This window comes from Canis lupus, chromosome 18 (assembly GCF_003254725.2).
Source record: "Canis lupus dingo isolate Sandy chromosome 18, ASM325472v2, whole genome shotgun sequence".
In the NCBI taxonomy this organism is placed as follows: domain Eukaryota; kingdom Metazoa; phylum Chordata; class Mammalia; order Carnivora; family Canidae; genus Canis; species Canis lupus.
In genome coordinates this window covers 33,903,293-33,926,659 of record NC_064260.1, presented here as the reverse complement: position 1 = coordinate 33,926,659, position 23,367 = coordinate 33,903,293, and the positions used below count along the sequence as shown (strand labels likewise).

At 47.0% G+C, this 23,367-nt stretch overlaps 1 protein-coding gene and 1 long non-coding RNA gene across 2 annotated transcripts; both read right to left on the bottom strand.

Moving 5' to 3' along the window:
- CD59 (CD59 molecule (CD59 blood group)) lies at positions 1-21,777 on the bottom strand. Its single transcript, XM_049096719.1, has 5 exons — positions 21,747-21,777; positions 20,873-20,917; positions 11,581-11,665; positions 7,943-8,044; positions 1-1,486 (listed from the first exon to the last, which is right to left on the bottom strand). The coding sequence occupies exons 3-5, from the start codon at positions 11,645-11,647 to the stop codon at positions 1,284-1,286; spliced, it is 372 nt and encodes a 123-aa protein (XP_048952676.1). The 5' UTR covers positions 11,648-11,665; positions 20,873-20,917; positions 21,747-21,777; the 3' UTR covers positions 1-1,283.
- On the bottom strand, positions 9,202-11,574 carry LOC125752965 (uncharacterized). Its single transcript, XR_007403660.1, has 2 exons — positions 11,099-11,574; positions 9,202-10,963 (listed from the first exon to the last, which is right to left on the bottom strand). It is a non-coding gene; the product is annotated as an uncharacterized LOC125752965 (long non-coding RNA).
- Positions 21,778-23,367: the final 1,590 nt, after the last annotated feature.

Below are 23,367 nucleotides of genomic sequence, written 5' to 3'. Positions count from 1 at the left end.
CACTTGCTGACATTTTATTTTCGGAAAGGCATCATTCATTCCAGTCTGTCACACAGATTACATGATCAAAGGGTTGAAAAAAATGTTAATCCTGAAATGCTGCCCTCATCTGCGGAAGTCAAGCTCTGCCGTTAAATACAGCCAAGATTGTAAGAATACACGTGTCCTTAAGTCTACTGGATCTTGAGAATCACTCAGAAACACCCACAAGACAAAGGCAAAACTCTGCCCTCCTGAAAAGGTGTGTCACTTTTTAGGAAACCGGGAGAGCTTTCAAATGCCGTGACATTTGTGATAGGCCGGGTGTCGGCAGGTAAAACACCCCTGTTGCTGTTCATGAGGACATGTGGAGGTGCTAAATCGCAACCCCAGAGGCTCCTCCCTCTGTGTTCACACAGTATACGTACATATATGAGGAGACTGGCTACCAGGATTATTTAAAATAAGCACACTTAATCCTGCAAGTCATTTTTTTTTTTTTTTTCTGCAAGTCATTTTTAACAAAGAACGTCACGTTCAGTCTTTAACTGTGTGACAAAGCCAAGATATCCCGCCAATCTAATGAAAAAGTTGGGGGGACAGTTTTAACACATCATTAACATATGCCATTAAGTTTTTCTAGTGAAGACAGCAAGGCCCATTCACAATTGAGGGACAGAGGAGAACTCCGATTTTAGCCACTGCTACCCCTCGGAAGACAGACCTGGCTGGGGTTTCCACACTCCTCTCCTTCCCTGCCAGACCCTGCTAGTTGAGAATACAAAGATCATTCCGATCGCTTTGCATTGAGAATCTCACTGCCCCTGACTGACAGCCCCTATGTGGAGAGATCTGTTGTGCCTGCTGGGCGGCCACAAAGGGAGAGGATGAAAGCATTCCCTGTGAGAGGCTGTTGAAAAGAATCCCCTGCCTCAGCACCCCCAAAAGCACTGATCATAGTCTAAGGAATTGGAAGGGAAGTAACAAGTAACTGGGGCGTGCAGAGAATCTAATGTACTCGAGCTGTCACTGCAAAGCTGGTCTTGCAAAAAGCAGAGGGAGGAGCATGTAACCTAGCTCAAATCACACATGCTACACTCTTAAATTTTTTCCCTCCAATGGGTCTTTGCTGCAGACAGGATTTGTCTTCAAAATCTCTCAGTCTCTCTCTTAATCAAGTTGCTCAAGCTAGTTTGTCTTTCCCAACAGGATCCAGGTGAAAAATAGCCTTTAGAATGCAGCAGCAAAGGAAATAAGGAATATACAGAAACGGAAAGTTTAGGAGAAGGCCTCCTGGTGTTGATTTAGAGATACAGGGTCCAGGCTACCGCCAGCAATGGGGTCACCAGCAGAGCCGTCTTCCTGGAGGCACTCATGCCCGCACTTCCATTACACAGGTCCTTCTGGCAGCAATAGTACTCTAGCTTCTTAATTTGGAAAGAGTTTGAAATGTACTGGTAATTGCAATCTTTCTGCCTCCAACACTGGTAGTGATATCTTAGGGGATCTGTGAACAGAAACACACACAGAAAGGTAAGTTAGCAAGTGCGGAATGACCTATCCCAGCCTGTGAGCTCTCAATTCTACTTCTTAGAACTCAGCTACTTATGGAAGTAGAGACACCTGGGCAAGAACATGTATCCTGGTTGGGCTGTAAAAGGGAACGATTAAGCAAATGATGATGATACAACTCGAGAGAGAACTTTTTCATAAAACCAAAGTGTCAGCCCAGAGAGTGGTGCGTGGTGCAATAGCCAATCCTCCTGATGTTTTAGAGGTTTGCTGATATTTTTAACAATCCAACAATCCTACTTCTAGAATTTACTCTATGAAGCTACTTGTGGAAAAGGTTAAGATAGATGCTCAAGAGTGGTCACTGTATCACCACACCATCTGTAATAGCAAGAAAACTAAAAGACAAAAATCAGTCCATTACTAAAAAAAATGTGAAGAAATTAGGGTAGAGTTCCATACAACAGAATTCCAGGTAGATAAGGACGGGCACAGGCCTGTATGTGTTGAACTGGAGTCTGAGTTTTAAAAAAATGTAGAAGAATGGATAAATTGGGACTCCAACAAAATTAAAGACTTTGTGCATCAACGGGCACTATAGAATATAAAAAGACAACCCACAAAAAGGGAGAAAATGTTATCTGATGAGTTTAGTGTCCAGAATATATAAAACATCCTTACAACACAATAAATATACAAACAACTCAAAACACGTGCAAAGGATGCAGGTATTTCCTCAAAAAAAAAGATACACGAAGGGCCAATCAGCACATAAAAAGAGGTTCAATATCATTAGTCATTAGGAAAATACAAATCAAAACCACGCTGAGCTTCCGTCACACCCAGTAGGAGGGCTATAACCAAGAAACTGGAAAGAACAAGTGATAACAAGGATGTGGAGAAACTGGAAGCCTCATACACCATCGGTGGGAAGGTAAAATGGTGCTGATGCTCTGGAAAAGTCTGGCAATTAATCAAAAAGTTAAAAATCTGTAAAAGACTTACAAATACCATATGAGCCAGTAATTCCACTGCTGGATATTTACCCAAAGAAAATGAAAACACTTATTCGACAAGATATATATGCACCCTATTCGTAGCAGCATTATTAATAATAACCAAGATATGGAAGCAGCCCGAGTGTCCATTGATAGAAGAATGAACAAAGAAGATGTGGTGTGTTTACACACACACACACACACAAACACACATGCAGTAGAATGTTACATGGATGGACCTAGAGGGTACTATGCTTAGTGAAATAAGGCTGAGAAAGGCAAATACTGTATGATTCCACTCATGAGTGGGATCTAGAAAAGAAACAAATGAATAAGCAAATAAAAAGCAGAATCAGACCTATAAGTACAGAGGATAAACCGAGGTTGCCAGAAGGGGTGAAGGGGAGAGGGAGATGCAGGCCGCCAGTTATGAAATGAGTAAGTCACAGGAATAAAAGGTATAGTATAGGGAATGCAGTCTACGCTACTAACAGCAGTATGGTGGGAACATGTGTGAACACAATACCATGTACACACCTGCCAAATCACTAAGTTATACACCTGAAACTACTGTAATACTGTCTGCCAACTACACTAAAAAAAAAAAAAGTGACCTAGCAATTCCACTTCTAGATATATTTCTTCCTCTTATTTCTAGCTCTATCTCTATACCCAGAAGAATTGAGAACTACATCCACACAAAAGCTTGTACATGAATGTTCACAGCAGCAGCATCCAAAACAGCCACAAAGTGGAAACCTAGATGTCCCTTAACTGGTGAATGGAGGGGCAGCCTGGGTGGCTCAGTGGTTTAGCACCACTTTTGGCCCAGGGTGAGATCCTGGAGACCTGGGATCGAGCCCCACATCGGGCTCTCTGCATGGAGCCTGCTTCTCCCCCTGCCTGTGTCTCTGTGTCTCTACCTCTCTCTCTCTCTCTCTCTCATGAATAAATAAATAAAATCTTAAAAAAAAAAACAAACAAACAACAACAACTGGTGAATGGATAAACAGAATGTGGTCTCTCCATACAATGGAGTATTATTCAACCACAAAAAGGAATGGAAGTACTCAGATATGCCAGGACATGGGTCAGCCTTAAAAGTCATTCTGCTCGGTGGAAGAAGCCAGTCATAGAGGCCACGCACGCTGTATGAGTCAGTTCATAGTCAATATCCAGAAGAGGCGAATCCATGGAGACTGCAAGTAGATTAGTCACTGCCCAGGTATGTGGAGGGGAGGAGTGAGGAGGAGTGACTACTGATGGCTATGGGGGGTCTTTTACGAGGATAAAAATACTCTGGAGTTATGATAGTGGCACAGCCTTGTGCATACACTAAAAGCCACTATATTGTACATTTTAAAGTGTAAATTTTCTGGTATGTGAATTTTATCTCAATAGATTTTTATCCTCGTCTTTTACGAGGATAAAAATACTCTGGAGTTATGATAGTGGCACAGCCTTGTGCATACACTAAAAGCCACTATATTGTACATTTTAAAGTGTAAATTTTCTGGTATGTGAATTTTATCTCAATAGAATAGAGGCAGAACAGTAGGCTGAATGGGAGCATGTGTGTAAAGAAGTGTATGTACAGGGGATAAATGCATTGATTTTCTCTGGAAAAATTCCCAAAGGCATTTAACCATGTTACCTTCACAGAAGACTATCCTTCATTTATACATTTCTGTATGGATTGAGTTTTGTTTTTTTTTAAGTCATTGGATGGATTTACTTCTTTATTTTTTTTGGATCTACTTTAAAAATATTTTAAACTTCATTTAAAAGTCATTTGACTACTCGGGAATACAGGAAGTTTCCAAAACAACATGCTATTACGGTCCCAATTTTGCAAAGAGAAAAATCAAGGCCCCAAATACCTACACCAAGTATCTTATTATGGTTTTTTAATATTTCAGGAAAATTATGTTAAGGGAAAAGCAATGTGCTGATTGAGAGGAATTATGGTGGATTTTCCTCTCCAAAAATAACTATGTGCCAAGACTGTGTGCTAGTTGCTGGAGACATATCGACAGAGAAGGTAGGGTCCTGGCCCTGGCATCACTTCCTTATCTTCTCTGCTGGAAGGAAAAAAAAAAAAAAAACCAACAACCAACCAACCATACCGATGCCCATTTCCTTATTAGAGGGCTTGTTGTAACTAACTTATCTTCATTTACAGCTGGGAACAAAGCTACATTTATAACTGCAGATATAACCATCTCATCCTCCCCCTTGAGGGGATGAAGTGTTGGGGATGCACTTTAATGAAGTTTGGTCAAGTGGCAAAGGCCACACAGTGTTTGTAGTGGGTCTACTTTCTTGGATCATAGGTATTCAAGTGGATGTTTCTAATACTGAACTAGAGGAGGCTGTTGAATAGGACAAGTTACTGCAGCAATCCTAATCAGGAATTGGAACTGGAAAAACACTAAAGTTACTGGAATTTTAACTAGGGGAGCCTCACAGCCTAGGGAGAGCAGATAGTAATTTATTAATCATTTACTCTGTGTCCTGCAGGGAGTCAAGCACTCTCCTTCAATTATCCTATTTGCATAACAATCTATGATGGTGAGCTTCTCACCAAGCCACTAACAGAATCACCCAAATAAAGTGGATTATCAGAGTCACTGGAATGTTAGCGTTTCTCTCTCTGCTTGGCACATCATCCCTGATCTCTTTGAAGGTTTACTTTGAGTCTAACTTCACGAAGCACCAGCCCCTGATTGTCCTTGGCATTGCTAAGTGTGCCTCCTATTCAGAAGGTCATTATGGCAATGATCACATGGTACTGCCACCAGAGGCTTACGCCAGGGTCTACGTACATGGCTTCTAGTTCTGGGACTGGCCAGGACGCCAATAAATAGTGTCTGAATTAACACCCAACACCTGCCTCTCTTCTAGACTCCATCTGTACAGCATCCACATACCCATTTTCTCCTCTACATGTCCCACAGACTCTAGGAGATAAATATTCCTATTTTACAGCTGCTGGCGGTGGGGGGAATGTGGCTAGAAGAGCTGAATGATTTTTCCAATGGATTACTTGACCTTTGACTCCTGTTTATGACAGTGTGCCTTGCCTCTCCCAGGAGATGATGATCTGAGCTGGAGGGGGATTTAGGTGCTCTGGTAGTGTCTGTCCTGCTGTAAGGTCAGAATTTCTCTATTTCAAGAACAGCTGTAATCACATGTCAAGCTGGAGTTGTGGGACTTAAGTTCATAAGAAAAATATTTAGGATTCAAATGATCCTTTAAAAAAATAGATTTTTTTCTTTAGAGGAGTTTGAGATTCACAGCGAAATTGAGCAGAAAGTTGAGAGTCCTCATTTGGACCTGGCCCCCCAATCCCTACCCTGAGGAATCTGTTATTAGCCTCTCCTCCCCCACCAGAGTGGTACATTCATTACAATTGCTGAACCGACATGGATTCACCATCACCATCAAAGTCTATGATTTACATTGGGTTCGCTCTGGGTGTTATATGGGGTTTGACAAATGCAAGACATATACCCACCAATATTGTACACGACATAGTTTTATTGCTCTAAAACCCTGTGCTCCACCTTTTTATCCCTCCCTCCCTCCTGCTAACCCCCTGCCAACCACTGACCTCTTTAATGGTCTCCTTAGTTTTGCCTTTCCCAAAATGTTCTATGATTAGAATGACACATTATGTAGCCTTTTCAGGTTGGCTTGTTTCACTTAGTAATATGTGTTTAAATTTCCTTCATGTCTTTTCATGGCTTGAGAGTTCATTTCTTTTTAGTCCCTTGTCTGGATACACTGCAATGTTCAGTTTATTCATCCACTTACTGACGGACATCTTGGTTGCTTCCAAATTTTGGCAACTATGAATAAGGCTGGCACAAACATCTGTGTGCAGGTTTTTGTGTGGACATATGTTTTCAGTCCCTTTGGGTAACTATTCAGTGACTGCTGAATCATATGGTGGGAGTATTTTTAGCTTATTAAGAAATGGCCAAGGGGCAGCCCAGGTGGTTCAGCGGTTTAGCACCACCTTCAGCCCAGGTCGTGATCCTGGCCTGGATCTCCCTGCTTCTCCCTCTGCCTGTGTCTCTGCCTCTCTCTCTCTCTGTGCCTCTCATGAATAAATAAAATCTTAAAAAAAAAAAAAAAAAGAAAAAGAAAAAGAAAAAAAGAAACAGCCAAGTCATACCATTTTGCATTCCCATGAGCAATTCTTGTCAGCATTTGGTGTTGCCAGCATTTTGGATTTTGGCCACTCTTTAAAGGTGTGTCTTGTTATTTATATGAACTACTTTTAAAAGCTGAACAATTCATTTTAGGATGAGTAAGTTTTGGGTATCTAATCTATAGCATGGGGAGTATAGTTACTAATACTGTGTATGATATACTTGAAATTTGTTAAGGAAGTAGATCTTAGTGATCTCATCACACACAAAAAGGGCAACTTCGTGATGGGTTGTATGTCTTAATTAGGCCACTGTGGCAATCATTTTCCAATGTATGTAAGTATCAAATCACACCATACATCTCAAGTATACCCAATTTTTATCTGTCAATTATACTTCAATAAAGTTGGAACATTTTTGTAATACAAGTTTAACAATCAGATAAGAAACAATGGGATTTGAGAGCTGGAAGAAAGATTTTGGCTCTACTCTACTCCCCTTTCTTCTTCACCTTTACCGTCTAACACATTTCATAAATTAAAAAAAAAAAAAAAAGGCAGAAAGAACTTACTGAAGGCAGAAAAGAGATTGGAGTTCAGAGCTCCTAACTGCTAATCTAATTCTTACTCTACACAGAATATCGCCTTTATTCTCTCATTTGCAAATTATACTTTTTGTAGTGGGGAGGGGGTGTCCCTGAGACACAGATGATCAAGGTTAACTTGATGTATGTGCTCACACGTAACTAGTCTTCAGATATTTGTAGAATGAATGTCTATGTTCTCTACAGGGGCCTTATTGTGCTTTCTACATCAACAAAGAATGCCTGTGGTCCTCCGCATGCAGGCAGAGGATCTATCCCCTCTACAGTCAAAGACCTCGCACGTAGGGCTTGTAATTTTATCCACATTCCAGGAATTTACATCAAAATTATCAGATAGTCCAGCCTGACAGGATAATTCTGATGTGTCCCTACTTATTGAGGGGTTTCTCCTTTCTTGGGGAGATTAATCTTCTCTTCTTTTCTATCAGGTTTTCCTGAACCTGTGGGTCTCCTGCGTCTTTTAGGATTTTACCTGACATGTTCAGCATTTCTTGATGATGCCACTGGAAAGACTTTGTGTTAGAAGGTAGAAGAATAAAATAACCTTGAAGGGTGTTTTTCTTTTTATTTCTTAGATGGTAGCTATTACTTGTTGAATATATGTCTAATGAGAATGAGCATAGCACACATTTTTTTCTCAGGCCCTCATTGTCCCATTACATGGAGCAGACAGGGAAGGGGCAGGCTCTTACCGGCTTTGATGAAAAGACACGCATCAAGATTAATCCCACAACTGATGGTATTATTGCAGATATACTCTGATTCAGGACAGCTGTAGCATGTCAGGCTATGACCTAGAATCAGGAAGAAAGCCTGTCAGTACTTGTAAGACCACCATTGACTTGCCCTCCTGGTGGCAGAAGGGAGCCCACCATCTCCACTGGTATGGGGCAGAGGTCAGCAGTGGACCTGTAGCAGACACATTTTTCCAACCTCAAACTACAGTTCCAGCAGCATATTTTGGACCCTGATACAAGTGCAAAAGAATTTCCATATTTCAAAATCCATGTAATCGTAAAATTGAGAAGTTTCCTCTTACCTTCAACTAGAAATGATTAAAAAAGAAGTGATTAATCTGCAATGTAATGACATATTAAAAGGAAACTATCAAAAATTTTAAAAAAAATTTTAAAAAAGGAAACTATCAAGAGAAAAAACTACCAGAATTCTGGAAATGCCTTCCAGATCACAAATATGCTGTTTGATCACATTTTTGTAGACTGATAATCAGTTATTTGGCAGTACCTATCTGTGTGAAAAGACATTTTCAGAGATGAAATATGTAAAATCTCATAGAAGACTGTCATGGTTAAACCCAGGCCAAGTTTTAGAACCCAAGAGCTGACTTGTAGTTCTAAGACCAATGCCTACATTCATCACTCAGGGAAAGAGAATCTTCCAGAAAGCCAGAAGAAAATGGCGCTGACCTGAGCACCACAGGAGTCAATTAAACATATTATAATATAATCCTCCACCTAGCTGAGGACTCTCCTGATTTGTGAAGATTTTCAGATTAACCTTCAAAATGTCAGTCCAAAAAACACTCTCCCACCCACTTTGTTTGCAGATGACACAGACAGACGTCTGGAGTGAAGTGACTCACCAAGGACACCCCAAGCAGCAGAGCTGGAGTCAGCCCCCATACCCAAGGGCTAGGTTCCCCAAGCCCACTCTCCTCCTCCCTCCCAATGTTATTGATGGTCATGCTTGTATGAGAGGGGAGCCACAATGAGAAGGGACAAAGATGTGATTTTTCTGCATTCCCCTTCCTGTTCCTGATGTGTTCACATACCTCAGAAGGGAGAACCTAAGAGTTGAAAGAGTGTTCTAGCCTGGATACTTGTGAGGGCCATCTGAAAAGGTTGTTCATGGGACTGAATCTTCTCCTGGCTACAACCAGAGCTCATCTGGTTTCTTTTTTTTTTTGTTAATATTTTATTTATTTATTAATGAGAGACACACAGAGAGAGAGAGAGAGGCAGAGACACTGGTAGAGGGAGAAGCAGGCTCCATGCAGGGACCCCGATGTGGGACTCGATCTTGCGACTCCAGGACCATGCCCTGAGTGTGAAGGCACGTGCTCAATCGCTGAGCCACCCGGGCTTCCCTCATCTGGCTTGTTGACACACGTTTAAATGGAGGAACCAAAGCTCACACTTGGAACATCTGTGGGGCAGAAATATTCATAGCTAACAGGTTCATTCACCATGCAGATATCCTGTGCGCCTACATGCTAAGCTCTTGATCTTTCCAGAAGTGCTACGAGAGGTAGGCTCAGAGATCTCCAGCTCCATTTTTGAAGAGAAAACTAGGACTAAAATGTTAACCAACTTGCCTAAAGTCACACGGTGCAGAGTGAGAGCTGGGACTCAGGCCCAGACCATCAGTTCTGAAACCTGAGCCTGGTTTAACCATGATGTTTTTCTAACTGTCCAGAGCACGAAAGAGAAGGAAAGAACACAGACTGGGGGGATTCGACTCTGGGCTAATGAAGGTGCGAGTGTGGGGCAGAGGAAGGCTCCCTGCATGTTCCTCAGGGCCTAGGCAGCCACCAAGGAAGCCTCTCCCACGTGTGTGTGCGGGCTCCATACCCTGCGTCTCTGTGGAAGTGCCTGAGGGCAGCGGGGACCTGTCACAGAACAGCTGACGGCCCCAAGCCCAAGTTTGCTCCAGAAATAGCTGTGGCATATCTGGGCTATTCCAATCACAGGAAATACACCAGACACAAGGACAGAGATGATCCCACAGTGTTGTCACAGTGGGGAGCCACATCACCACCGACCCCTGGCTGGAATTAACAGAGGTGGGGAGGGAGGGTCATGACTGCTCTTTTTTCTCAGAAAGGGAGAACGTATCCAAATGTGTCCTTGAACTAGTTCCTTCTCTGCTTTGGTTCCCTCAACTGTAAAGCGGGAATAACAACAATGATCCCTCGTGGGGTGACTGGAAGGGTTAAGGGAGACACAGGGCTTGCCACGGTCTCTAGGAAAGAATTCAATATATGGGAGCTGCTAAAGCTAATAATATATATGAGACACGCTCTGCACAGAAGGAATCTCTTCACTGTTCTTTGCATTGCTGCTTCCCTTTTTGCCTTTTTTTTAAAATTTTTATTTATTTATGATAGTCACACACACACAGAGAGAGAGAGAGAGGCAGAGACATAGGCAGAGGGAGAAGCAGGCTCCATGCACTGGGAGCCCAACATGGGATTCGATCCTGGGTCTCCAGGATCGCGCCCTGGGCCAAAGGCAGCGCTAAACCACTGCGCCACCCAGGGATCCCCTTTCTGCCTTTTTCCCACTTAAAAAAAAATCCTGAAAAGCTGGCAGTACTAACAGGACACAGGCAGAAAATAACATTTGATCCTTATCATGAAGCAAAGCAAGTAACACAGGTGGTTTTTTTTTTTTTTTTTTTTTTGGATTTATTTATTTATTTGAGAGAGAGAAAGCGAGACAGAGCAAGCAGGGCAGGGGGAGAGGAGAGACAGAGGGAGAGGGAAAAGCAGACGCCCTGCTGTGTGTGGAGCCCGATGCAGGGCTTGATCCCATGACCCTGAGATCGTGGTCTGAGATCATGACCTGAGCCGAAATCGAGTTGTATGTCTAACCGACTGAGCCACTGAGGCGCCCCAGGTTCAGAGGTGTTTTGCGGTTACAGAATTAAGACTCAGGAACACACAAAGACTTCCAGGAGCTGCGGAAGGGTGCCTGGGGAGGAAGTTAAGAGCAGACACTCTGGTGCCAGTCCACGTGGGCTCAAATTCTGTATGATATTTTACAAATTATTTCCTCTTTGGACCTTAGTCAAGTCATTTATAAAATGATGGCAAAAACAGCACCTACTCCATAGGGTTGACGTGAGGATTCAGGAAGCGATGCGGATAAAATGCTAAGAATAGCAGTTGGTGTGTGAATGCCGTGAGCCAGCTGCTGCTGCTCCTCCTATGATCTTCACCATCATCACTGTCACACAGATGCCCCCTGTGTCACAGCACTCTAAAGATGGTCCCCACTAGGGTCCCCAACAGCTTGTGAGAGAGGGGAAACTCCAGCTGCTACATGGACCTCCTGCCCTGCTCCCCCCAAACAGCTGCTCTGCTGCCCAGGATGGGCTGTAACTCAGGAAGGTGCTCCAAGGAGAGCAAGGCTGTAACGTAGAAGGAGCGGTCACACGGCCCAGGACCTCTAACACTGGAAGGCAAAAGAAGCAAAGCCAGGCCCCAGGCCAGTGGCATCAGCTCACTCCCCTGAGGCCTAAGAAAAAAGGAAGCTTACGATGGAAGTGACCGAGATGGTCCGGATCCATGTCCCCTCGGGCCACTCACCTGAATGGCAGAGGGCAGCCAGGATGAGCAGAAGCACCGGCAGGATGAATCCTCCTTTGCTTCCCATTGTGATTGTCCACAGAATCTGGAAGGAAGGGACACAGAGGGTTGTCATGCACCAAGCAAAGGACTGGTTATGTCAGAAGCCAACAGCTGGAAGGCCTGGAGCCTTCAGGTAACATGGGGAAGGAGTCAGCAGACCAAGAAAAAAACCAAGGTGCTCTCCTGGCCCCCACACCTCAGGTTACTGAAGAAATGCTCCCCGTCCTATTGAGAGAGGCAGCTGCAGGGAGTCAACGCACACCAGGCTGGGCAGTACCTGCGCTCCGCCCCAGCTCTCACCTGGCCACAGCGGTTGGCTCTGAATAAGCCTCAGTCCCTCTAAGCAGCGGTGGTGGCACTGTCTTCCCTATAAGGGGAGTTCCCTGCCCCAAGCTGCTGGCTGAGCAGGGGCGGGGTGGGGGGGCAGCAGGGGCCACCTCTCCAGGCCATGCCACTAAGTGTGTCAGACCAAAGGGGTGACCCTGGAAGGCACCAGCATCCTTTCTGCAGCAGAGCAGGAGGCAAGGGTTTAGTGTGCACAGAAGCTCTGGCTCCCCACCTGTGCAATGGAGCCACCACCTTGTCCACCTCTTCCCCTCAGGGGAAGTAGAGAGGGTATGCACCAAGGTAGCTTTGATGACTAGTCCCATCACATTAATGCCCACCTGTGTGGCGGGGAGCCTCAGGGGAGGAAAGGGGAGGGCTGAAATGCCTCAGATCCTCCTCTTACCTGACAAGGAAGCCACAACACAGAGGAGTTTCTGGCTGTCTATGTCTGAACCATGAGTTGCAGACCTAAGAGGTCTCCCAATCCCGCCCCTACTTCCCTGGCCCCATCCTGAAACAGGAGATGGGGCACCTCTAAACCATGGTGCTCCATGCTCTACTCTTCTCAGCCCCACAGGCCAGGACTTCCGCCTGGCAGACAGACGGGGCTCTGGGTGGGTGAGCCCCACCGTCCTCTAAGTTAGGAATGTCATTCCTACACCTCTGGAGGTCATCTGCTGCTCAGAAACTGGCTGAAAAAGGTCAGGGAGGAGTTGAGAAGCAGAAAGAATAGGCTCTGGCACCAAGTAAGTCATGCCCAGGTGAAAGAGACAGGTTGCTTTCTGATGTGTGGGGAACCAGGAAGAAAATCAAACAAGGCCTGGCCTTTTTTTTTTTTAAAGATTTGTTTATTTATGAGAGGCCCAGAGGGAGACAGAGACCCAGGCAGAGGGAGAAGCAGGCTCCTCACGGGAAACCTGATGCGGGACTCGATCCCAGGACCCCGGGATCATGACCTGAGCCAGAGGCAGACGCTCAACCACTGAGCCACCCAGGCACCCCAGGCCTGGCCTTTCTTTATGAGTAACTTTCACTCCCCTCTGGGGTCACCCTGGCCATGCTGACCCTCCAGGGGGTCGCTGGCCACAGTGAGGAAGTGAGATGTGTGCCCAAGGGCAGTGGTTAAGAGGTCAGATGCTGGAGTGGCAGAGGCCTGGACATAAGGGCTGGCCCTGTCATTGCCACCAAGGCTCCATTACACCTCATCTGTAATAGGGGCAGGTGTATGGCGCTTCCCAACACTGTAAGGATTCAGCAGATAAAACAAGCTGAACAAATACGTGCTTACGACACAGCCAAGTACAATAAGTGGAGGATGTTACCAAGCCCGACCACACACAGAGCTCTTGTCCTAACTCAGACAGGCATGTCTACTACACTTCTGTTCCGAGTTATCTGAGGATCCGTGGATCTTCCTTCCTGGCCCCTGACCCTGAGAGGTAGAGGACCTTGAGGTCTCTGTACCCTGATCCTTGAGGAAGAGGCCTCAGCGCCTCCTGCTGGCACCCAGACTGCCCTGTAATGCCCTCCGCCTGGAGCCAGATGAGTGACAAGAAAGAGCCCCCACCTACTCTCCCCTTGGGGTGAACAACCCAGGCCTCAGCACCCTGCCAGTTTTTCCCCTGGCTTCTCCAGCTCTGCAGTTTCCCGGTAGACAGAATGGGCTCAAGTCAGACAGGGCTCAGGTCTGTAAAGAACAGCTGCCTGCGAGTAGACAGGGAGAGGAAGGTTTTAATCTGAGGTCCCCCACAGGGGACAGGAGCTCTGAGATAAGACTGGCTGCGACATCAAGAGTCCCCAATGGATGGGGCAGGAGGGAGCATCTGAACAGTCCTTCACATAAATGACAGCACCACGACAAACAGGGTGCCACACACAGAAGGGTTCCAGGGGTTCCGGGACAAAGTGCCTTAGAAAGTACCTGCCCACCAAGAAAGGCTCATGTCTTAACAAAAGCAGAGAAGCAGCAATGACCCGGGGAAGGGACAGGCTCTCTGGTCTGGTCTAGGGCGCTCCAACAGGCCGTGGACACTTCTGGCTCTGCCCCTTCCGTGCTGGTGAGTTAACTCAGTCCTGGGCTTCATTCTTCATTCAGCCAATTATGGGGATAATTACACATACGCGTGGTGCAATGCCTGGTGCTCAAGAAGGCGCCCAAAAAGCCATAGCCACTATAGTACAACTGACATCACAAGGTGATCGGAAGGAAGAAACTGGGTAGGGAGGTGGTTTGGGGGGTTGGGGGGGCAGGGGTCGGGAGGGTGGACAGAAAGGAGCTTTAGGTGAGGAAGCCAGACAAACACCCTGGAATGGATGAGCCAGGGACATCTCGGGCCCCAAACATAAAGCAACCCCCAGCTTTTTGGGCTGGAGGGGGAGTGTCAAGTCGGTTCCAACACCCCACATGGCTGGCTGGTGGTTACAGCAGCTGCTTCCATGCCATGGCTGCAGGAGGGCAAAGATCACAGGGAGGAAGTGGCCAGTGTGCGGATGACAAGGTTGAGTGGTTCAAATTGAAATAAGACTAGGGGGCAGCCCCGGTGGCTCAGCGGTTTAGAGCTGCCTTCAGCCCAGGGGTGATCCTGGAGACCCCGGATCGAGTCCCTCGACGGGCTCCCTGCATGGGGCCTGCTTCTCCCTCTGCCTGTGTCTCTGCCTCTCTTTCTCCGTGTCTCTCATAAATAAATAAACAAAATCTTAAAAAAAAAAAAAAAAAGAAAGAAAGAAGACTAAGTCTTCACGAACCACTACTAAGAATATAAATTGCCGGGGATCCCTGGGTGGCTCAGCGGTTTTGCGCCTGCCTTTGGCCCAGGGCGCGATCCTGGAGTCCCGGGATCGAGTCCCACGTCAGGCTCCTGGTATGGAGCCTGCTTCTCCCTCTGCCTGTGTCTCTGCCTCTCTCTCTCTCTCTCGCTCTCTATGTCTATCATAAATAAATAAAAATAAATTAAAAAAAAAGAATATAAATTTCCAAGGGCAAAATGTTATTACGGAGTGGGGGGCAAGGGAGGATAGAAGACACCTCATGTTCTAAAGCTATTTTATCGATGCCCCCCCAAATGCTGACAGTAGCTAATGCTAAGCAGGATTATTTATGATTTCTTACTTCTCTTCCTGACTCTACTTTTTTTTATCATACTTTCTTCAACTATTCTATAATGGACCAGGTTTTACTTTCATAATTAGAAATACTGGGCAAATCTACACGTAACTAATGTTTCCATTTGGTAGGCATATGTCACCTATCTTTTGGCAAATTTTTCTCTGAATGAAAACACAAACAAATTGAACCTCATGATTTCAAACTCTTCCATCTAAAACATCCTCCAGTTTAGACTTCAGAACCATGCCCCTAATCAAGCATACATTGGATAGGACATGAAGCAGAAATGCTGCCATGACTTTTCCAGTCCACCCAAACCAAACGTTTCCATGCAAGCTGCACCCAGAGGGCCTCAACACTCTCTTTTCTAAATACGCTAACTCATTTAAACAGTAAACAGTGAATTTAATTATTGGAAACAGACCAAAGTCCTGCTGAATGAGGTCCACAGAAGAAAGACGGGTGAGCCTACTCAAAACACCATTTTGGAGTTGCAAAACACACTTGAAGCCAGCCTTAGGAGGTTCAGATTGGTATTCCCGGGAGGTTCTGACCTTGACTCTGAAGTGGATTCCTTCAGGGGTGCTCCAAAGAGGCTTTTCATTGCAGCATGAAGTAAACACTCAAGGACACAGAAGCATTGTTTAAAACAGTAAAAATCTGGCAACATAGGTGGCTAGACGTAAATTAGCATATAATTCCATGATGCAGAAGTGTACCTCATGAGGTGTGCTAGATAGGAAAGGCTGGTCACAATGTTTTAAGGAAAAAGCCAGTCTGAAAATAGCTAAAATCTCATAACTTTTTCCTAAAAGTACAATGCTTGGAATACCATATTAACTTTTTTGAACATTTCTGGAACTCGTGGCAAACAGGATCGTATAATTATGGTAGCTTATTCATGCTTAAATATATTTTCTTAACAATAAACATTTTTATAGAAAAAGCTCTCAACATGAGAGCAGGATATTTTAATGTACTTACGAACCATTTCACTTGTAGCTTCTTTTTCTTTCTTTTAAAGATTTTTTATTCATGAGAGACACAGGCAGAAGGAGAAGCAGGCTCCCCCACAGGGAGCCTGATGCAGGACTCGATCCCAGGGCCCCAGGGATCACGACCTGAGCCAAAGGCAGACGTTCAACCACCGAGCCACCCAGGCGTCCCTTTTTATTTTTCTATTACCAAACCTGATTGGGTAATAAAACATAAAGGTGGTATAAACCACCTTTCAAAATCGGCTTCTTTGAGGTAAAAAAAAGTGTTTTGTGTACATACACCCTCCTATGTCTGTCTGATAGCAATGATTTTAGTTATACTCTGTTTTTGTAAGATAGGAGGCTTGGGCAATTTTCTAGCAGTCCTGAGAGATCTAATATACTAATCCCCCGTTGCTGCCAACTTCTACAAATTTAAGACAGTGAATGCCTTTACTTCCATTCCTCTCTTGTGAAGGGGTAATAATGATCTTATACAATGATAAAATATAATAAGACTCAAGGGGTTTATAGCCCCATATGGATGAAAACATAGCAGGTAAAGGAACAACGAAGCAGATAAATGCACAGCAACCTGTGCATTCACTTATTCATTTGCATCCACCCAAGACATATGAGGATGCTAAAACATTGCAAGCCAATTTACAAACACAGGCATTCCCCATCAAGTTCTTGAAAATGTTTTGGGTAGCAAATTTATGGATAGTGTGAGCCAGTATTCCATTTCCCATCCCCCATATTCCATTATTTTAAAAGGAAAACAAAGACCATCCATCCAAAAAACCCAACCAGCCCTTCCAAGTATCTGTCTATCTAAACAATCCACAGGAATTTAAACACGAAGCATTTAACACCAACTGTTTGATGACATAACTGAAGCAGACAAAAGGAATTCCCTGGTGGGTCTCTTTCCTACCGTGAAGTAGGTTCAGTCTCAACACCTACACCCCATTCATCCCACAACAGTCATGCAGGAGCCTGCCGTGAGCAGCTGTTGTGCCAGGCGCTGCGTTACAATTAACTATGGAACCAGGCAAAGCCCTCGCTCCCAATCTAGCGGAGGTGGATGCCAGCTAGTGCGAAAGACGAGGAAGAAAATAAAATAAAGGAACAGCACTGGTTCTGAAACCCGAGTGGCACAAGAATCATCTGGAGGGTGGTTCAGCACAGATGCGGAGCCCCATCCCTAGGAGTTCTGAGTCTCCGGTGTTTCTAACCAGGCACATACTGGGAAGCACTGGGTTAGTGACTGACCTGGGACAAGGGTGACATTACTTTAGATAGGGTTGGAAGAGTGTCTAACAATGCTAAGAGAGAAGCTGTCAGTTCTGATTAAATAAAGCCTTCTTCTTTTAAGGGCCCACGAGATTACACTGGATCTGATGTCACCGAATGCCTGCCATAAGCACACACTTATTTCTTTCAGTGAGCAAAAATTATGGCCAGTTGCTATGTTGCTGCTTGACGTGGTAACTGCATTTAATCCTCACACAATGTTGTAAAGTAAATTTAATGTCTGCCTCTGTTTACAAAAGGTGGGAGCTGACGGTTGAGGAAGGGAACGAACTTGGGCAACACTGATAAAGTAGGATAAATAACGCCTCTCTCCCCCAGAGAGGTCCGTGTCCTAATTCGGGGCACCTGTGAATACCGGCACCCTTAGCGACTTTGTTTTTTTTTTTTTTTCCCTTAGCGACTTTGTAAATAAGATTAAGGCTGCAGATGGTTCTAGATTATCCAGCATCACGTGGGTGATTACAATAAAAAGGATGAGGAAGGCAGTAGGGTCTGTCGGATGTGAAAGTAGAAGCAAGAGGGGACCTGGCTGGCTCAGTTGGTGGTGCGTGCAACTCTTAGGGTTGTAAGTTCAAGCCCCAAGTTGGGCGTAGAGATTACTTAAAAATAAAATCTTGAAAAAAAAAAAAAAAAATCTTGGCGCACCTGGGTGGCTCAGTGGTTGACTGTCTGCCCTCAGCTCAGGTTGTCATCCTGGGGCCCTGGGATCAAGTCCTACATCGGGCTCCCTGCAGGGACCCTGCTTCTCCCTCTGCCTCTGCCTCTCTCTGTCTCTCTCATGAATAAATAAAATCTTTAAAAAATAATAAAAATAAATAAAATCTTGGGGTGCCTGGGTGGCTCAGTTGGTTAGACATCTGGCTCTTAATTTCGGTTCAGGTCATGATCTCAGGGTTGTGCAATCAAGCCCCACACTGCGCTCATTCTGGACAAGAGGCCTGCTTAAAATTCTCTCTCCTCCCTATGCCTCTCTCCTACTGCTCATGTACTCTCTATCTCTACATACAAAACAAAAACAAAAACCACCTTAAAAAAAAAAAAGAAGAGGCAAGAGATTCAGGGAGGAGGATGAAGCTCTCCTACTACTGCTGAGTTTTGCAGACGGATGAAGTGAGGCCACAGCCGAGGACTATATAGGTGGCCTTTGGAATAGTCCTCAACTGACATGCGGCCAGGAAATACCTCAGTCCTCCAACCACAGGATTGTATTGTGCCAATAACCTGAATGATCAAGGAATGGATTCTCCCAGAAAGCCTCCAGAAAGGAACGCAGCCCCAGTGAGGCCGTGACATACTTCTGACAAACAGAACCATAAGATTAATAAACCGGTGTGAAGCTGCCAAATTTGTGGTAATTTGTCTTCAGTAGCAATAGAAAACTGGTTCATGGTTAGGGCAGCATTTAGACCCAGGTCTGAGCTCTTAACCACAGTTGAACTCTCTGGAGGAGCGACTCCCTGTGATTTTAGCTGCTAAATAAATTAGTGGAGCTGAGGTGACTAGGTAAGAGACTTTTAAATTCAGCGCTGGTTCCAGGAGACTCAGAGACCCATCAGTTTAGTCACCGATCCTAGGAGCCTGAGAGGCAGATGGACTTTGAGGCTAGGAGAGTCCTTTAAAAACTAGAACCCAGCTGTTCTCATTTTATGGGAAAATTGTGGAGGCTCAGGGAATGAAGTTACCTGTCCCAAGGCAACAAGCTGTTGCAGAGCCACACTGGGTGGATCCCGCTTCCATTCACCGGGGCCTGGTAACTCACAAGTGGCGAAACATTACTGTCAGAGACCCGAAGCTTTGCCTCCCTGTCACCGTGGGCACACACAGTGCCTGCTGTGGCCATGCGTGCGGAGACGTCTACAGAGAAATCAGTCACTCAGGTCAGAGAAGTCATTACATCAGAGGGAAGAGACAAACAGAAAATCACCGTCATAATGGACAGCCCCTCCCGGCCACCTGGAGGTCCTGCTGCCAGAGAGATCACCCCAAAACTCTCCAAAGCACATGAATCTGCAGCTTCCCTTACGAGGACCTTCTCTGCCATGTGTTCCAGGGCCCCGAGAGCTAGGGAGCTTTCCAGAGAAGGCCTCAGGAGATAGCCTCCTCCCGGCCCTACCCCTTAAGATTACACATGCACAGAAGCCGATGGTTCAGTGAAGATATCTCACAAAGATCTGGGGTGTAGATAAAAACACGTCTTCCCATTTGGAAAACCTCAAGTGACTCTGGGCGTGTTTTCCTTTGTGGCCACCTGGCGGCTGTTCAAAGAGCTGGCCTCGAATTTTTAATTTGCCTTGTTTCAAGAGCTCATATCTGTGAAAGATGAATTCCATCACACACCTGCTCTCCTCACTCTAAAGTGGATTTTATGTGGGCTTTTATCTTCCAGACCACTCAGCATAATGGGCTATCTTCCTTACACTGAGGTTTCCTGTTCCTGTTTTGAAAATCCAGGAGCACGCAGTTCCAGGCATGGGTTGTCCTCTGTGAGGCAACTCCCTACCTACCTTGAGGTTTTAAACTTCCTCCCAGAGTGAATAACCAGGGTCTGGAAATGTTGCCACCCCACCCCACCCCCTTAGTGAACATTCAGAGCTCTGCGTGCCTTCCTTAGAGATCTGGAAGTAAGATGCCCCCCTGTCCCCCTGCACTGTGGGGAACAGGGACCATCGCCCTGGGGTCACAAGGGTACCCGAAATACTAAGAGCCGCCACTTGTCCTCCGCAGACAGGTGCCAAACTGATTTCCAGGAATTGTTTCCTTTGATCCATATAATACCCTATGAAATAAGGCCTCATATTTTACTGACTCAAAGGTGAGGTTAAATAGCTTGCTCAGATTACCCACCCAGGCAAGATTCAAACCCTGGACCGAGGGGGATCCCAGGGTGGCTCAGCAGTTTGGCGCCTGCCTTCCGCCCAGGGTGTGATCCTGGAGTCCCGGGATCGAATCCTGCATCAGGCTCCCTGCACAGGGCCTGCTTCTCCCTCTGCCTGTGTCTCTGCCTCTCTCTCTCTGTCTCTCATGAATAAATAAAATCTTTAAAAACAAAAACAAAACAACCCCGGCCTGATGCCCAGGCCCTGGACTACTACGCTGTGCCACCTAAGCTTGGTAGGGAAGTGCCAATTCACCACGGCTCCTCCCGTACACCCACTGCAGATGGATTCCAGAGCCACAGCCACCAGCAGGCTAAGCCAGGCAAGGCAGGCAAAGTGGGAGAAGAAAGAGGGGTTTCCCCGAGCACTGAACCCAAAGCCATCTCTGGGTTAACTCTACTAGTCTGGGGGCACCTGGGGGGCTCAGTGGCTGCGCATCTGCCTTGGGCTCAGGGCGTGACCCCGGGGTCCTGGGATCGAGTCCCGCATCGGGCTCCCCGCAGGGACCCTGCCCGTGTCTCTGCCTCTCTGTGTCTCTCATGAATAAATAAATCGTTAAAAAAAAAACAACACATACACACACACACAAACCTCTACTATGAGGTCTCTCCGCCCACTTCAAAAGCTGTTTATTATCACAAGCTAACCTGCGGAGGCTCTGTCTCTAAAAGCTGTGACACTGACGGGGTGGCCTGTAGAGAAAGAAGGGGAAGCGCTGCAGCCGGGAGGGCTGGGGAGCCGGTCTCCTTGGGCGCCCCCACCCCCGACCTCTCCGGGGAAGTCACCGCCGCGAGGAGCTACCCGGTTTCTGGAGCAATCGGCGGGTCACACGGCCGTGACAGCGAGGAGGGGAGACACCGTCGGCAGGGCCAAGCCTTCCCACGCGCGGCGCCTCCCGCGGGCTTCGAGCACACTCGAGGCCCGAGGTTCGGAGGCCTCCGCCCGGGTGGGTCCCGGGGCCGCTCGGCACCTGCCAGGAGCCGCTTCCCGGCCCCCGAGCGCGTGTGTCGGCGACGGGCAGAAACGGAACAGGTGACCTGGCACCTGTCCGGGGCCCGGGGGGCTGCGTCTCCCTAACTCGGGCACGAGCCGCCGGGACACCTGTCCCCGCCCCGCACCCCCGCCCCCGCCCCGTCAGGCTGGACTTCAACTGTCCCCGTTTCGGCCCCGCCCTCCCCCCGATTCCACAGCGTCCGGGTCCGCGCGGGACCGGCCCCCTCCTCCCGGGCGCGCGGTCGCTGCCCCCGTCACAGCTCCGGTTCCCAGCCAGGCGGGCGGGGGGGCTCGGCGCGCGGGACTCGGGGGTGTTTCGGAAAGAGCGCCCTCTTCCCGCCCTTCTCTTTCTGCTAAAGCAAGACAGACTTCTGCCGGGCTCTCGGGGCGCCCCCGGGGCGAGGATGCGGCGGGCCGCGGGCGGCAGCGAGGGGCCTGGGGAGGACGCCCCACCCCGCCCTCCCCGGGGTCTCCCGCCGCCCGGGCCCCGCCGCCGGTGAGCGCGCGCGGGGCCTCCTCGGGCCTTACCTGCCCGCACCCGCGATCCCGCCGCAGACCCTGCGCAGCCTGCGCGCGCGGCCCCGCCCGCCTTTATAGCCTCGGTGGAGCGGGCTCCGCCCCCCCGCCCGCAGGCCCCGCCCCCGCCGAGGCTCCGCCCCGCCCCCAGGCCCCGCCCCGCCCCAGGCTCCGCCCCCGCCGAGGTTCGGCCGGGACCCGCTGGGCCGCCGCGTGGGAGTCCAAGGTCACCCCAGCCCTCGCGCGGTCTGCGGACCCTTGGCACTGCCCGCGCCTTCCCAGGACCCCCGGCGACGCCCGGGGAGCCCCGGCTGCCACTCCTTGCCGGGGTGACTCAGGCTCCCCGCCCAGGCTTGGAAAAAGACCGTGACCACCAGTAATACATGGAGACCTTTTAAAATCCCCGAAACGGAAAATCTGTAAGTGTCCTCCTCCCATTTGCTACAGGAAACAAAAATATTACACTCTATGACTAATGATTTTCCCTTCGTTTTAAAAAAAATATTAAAATGTTTCAAAAAAACCTTTCTTGTGCCCGTGCCAAGCTCCCACTTGGCCAGGCTATCAGGTTATCCAACCCTGCTGCAGCCTGAGTCTCCTTTTCTTGCATGAGTGCACGAGATACAATTTAAGCAGGGAAATCATATGACAACCGATTATGACATGTGCCTTCTACCATGATGATCCCCTACGTAAATTCTACTTAAAACAGTGAATAAACATATTTCCTTGTTTACGAAACTCTTTCACATACACACGTATTTTCTCATACACATCCTATTAACTGTTCCCTCTTTGGAATTTCTGGACTCTGATGCCACCCTCTCCTAATTTTGCTTCTAGTTTTTTTGACTGACATTTCAGTTTTGAATCTTTTCCACTACCTCTTATAAATCTGAGGTTGTCAGGGTTGGACTGAGACCCTGCTGTGTGCTCCCTGGGAGAGGACCCTGAAGGTGCTTAGTCTTGCCTTGGGGATATGTATGTTTGCAGACAATTTACAAATCTTTATTCTCCATCCCTGACCACTCTTCCTTGATCTTCATATTCATACACAACTGACGGCTGGAAACTGTGTCCTAAAGGCATCTTGAATTCAAAATGCATCCAAATCTCATCTCCAGTATCCAACTGCATTTCCTGCAAATTTTTCTTCATAAATGAAGCCAGAAACCTGGGAATCAAGGTCTCCATGCTGCCTGTGTTAATTCCTGTGTCACCCGTCTCTACCTATCTGCCACATGACTGCTGGAGACCTGGTTGGTTTACCTCTCCGGCCTCATGCTTGACTTTACTTTCCATTTAATTGTCCCCTTTCTCATCATCCCTTCCTGGAATAGAGTATGACTGCAGCTGCCGCCTTGCAACCACGAGGTATCCTTCATGATTAAAGCTTTGTGCTAAGGATGGTAGAACAGAAAGTTGGAAGGAATCTGGAATGTAGACACCACTGTTAATCAGTCCTCAACTAGTTACTTCTGGCTTTTCACAAGAGAAAAATAACCCCTCATCTATTTGCTGCTATTTAGGTATTGGTCTCATCCTGATACATCAAGCTTTAGACAAATGAGTCAAAAATAGGTGGTGGTCTCAAAGGATCTCAGAACCAGAAATGGCCTTCACTCTACAAAAG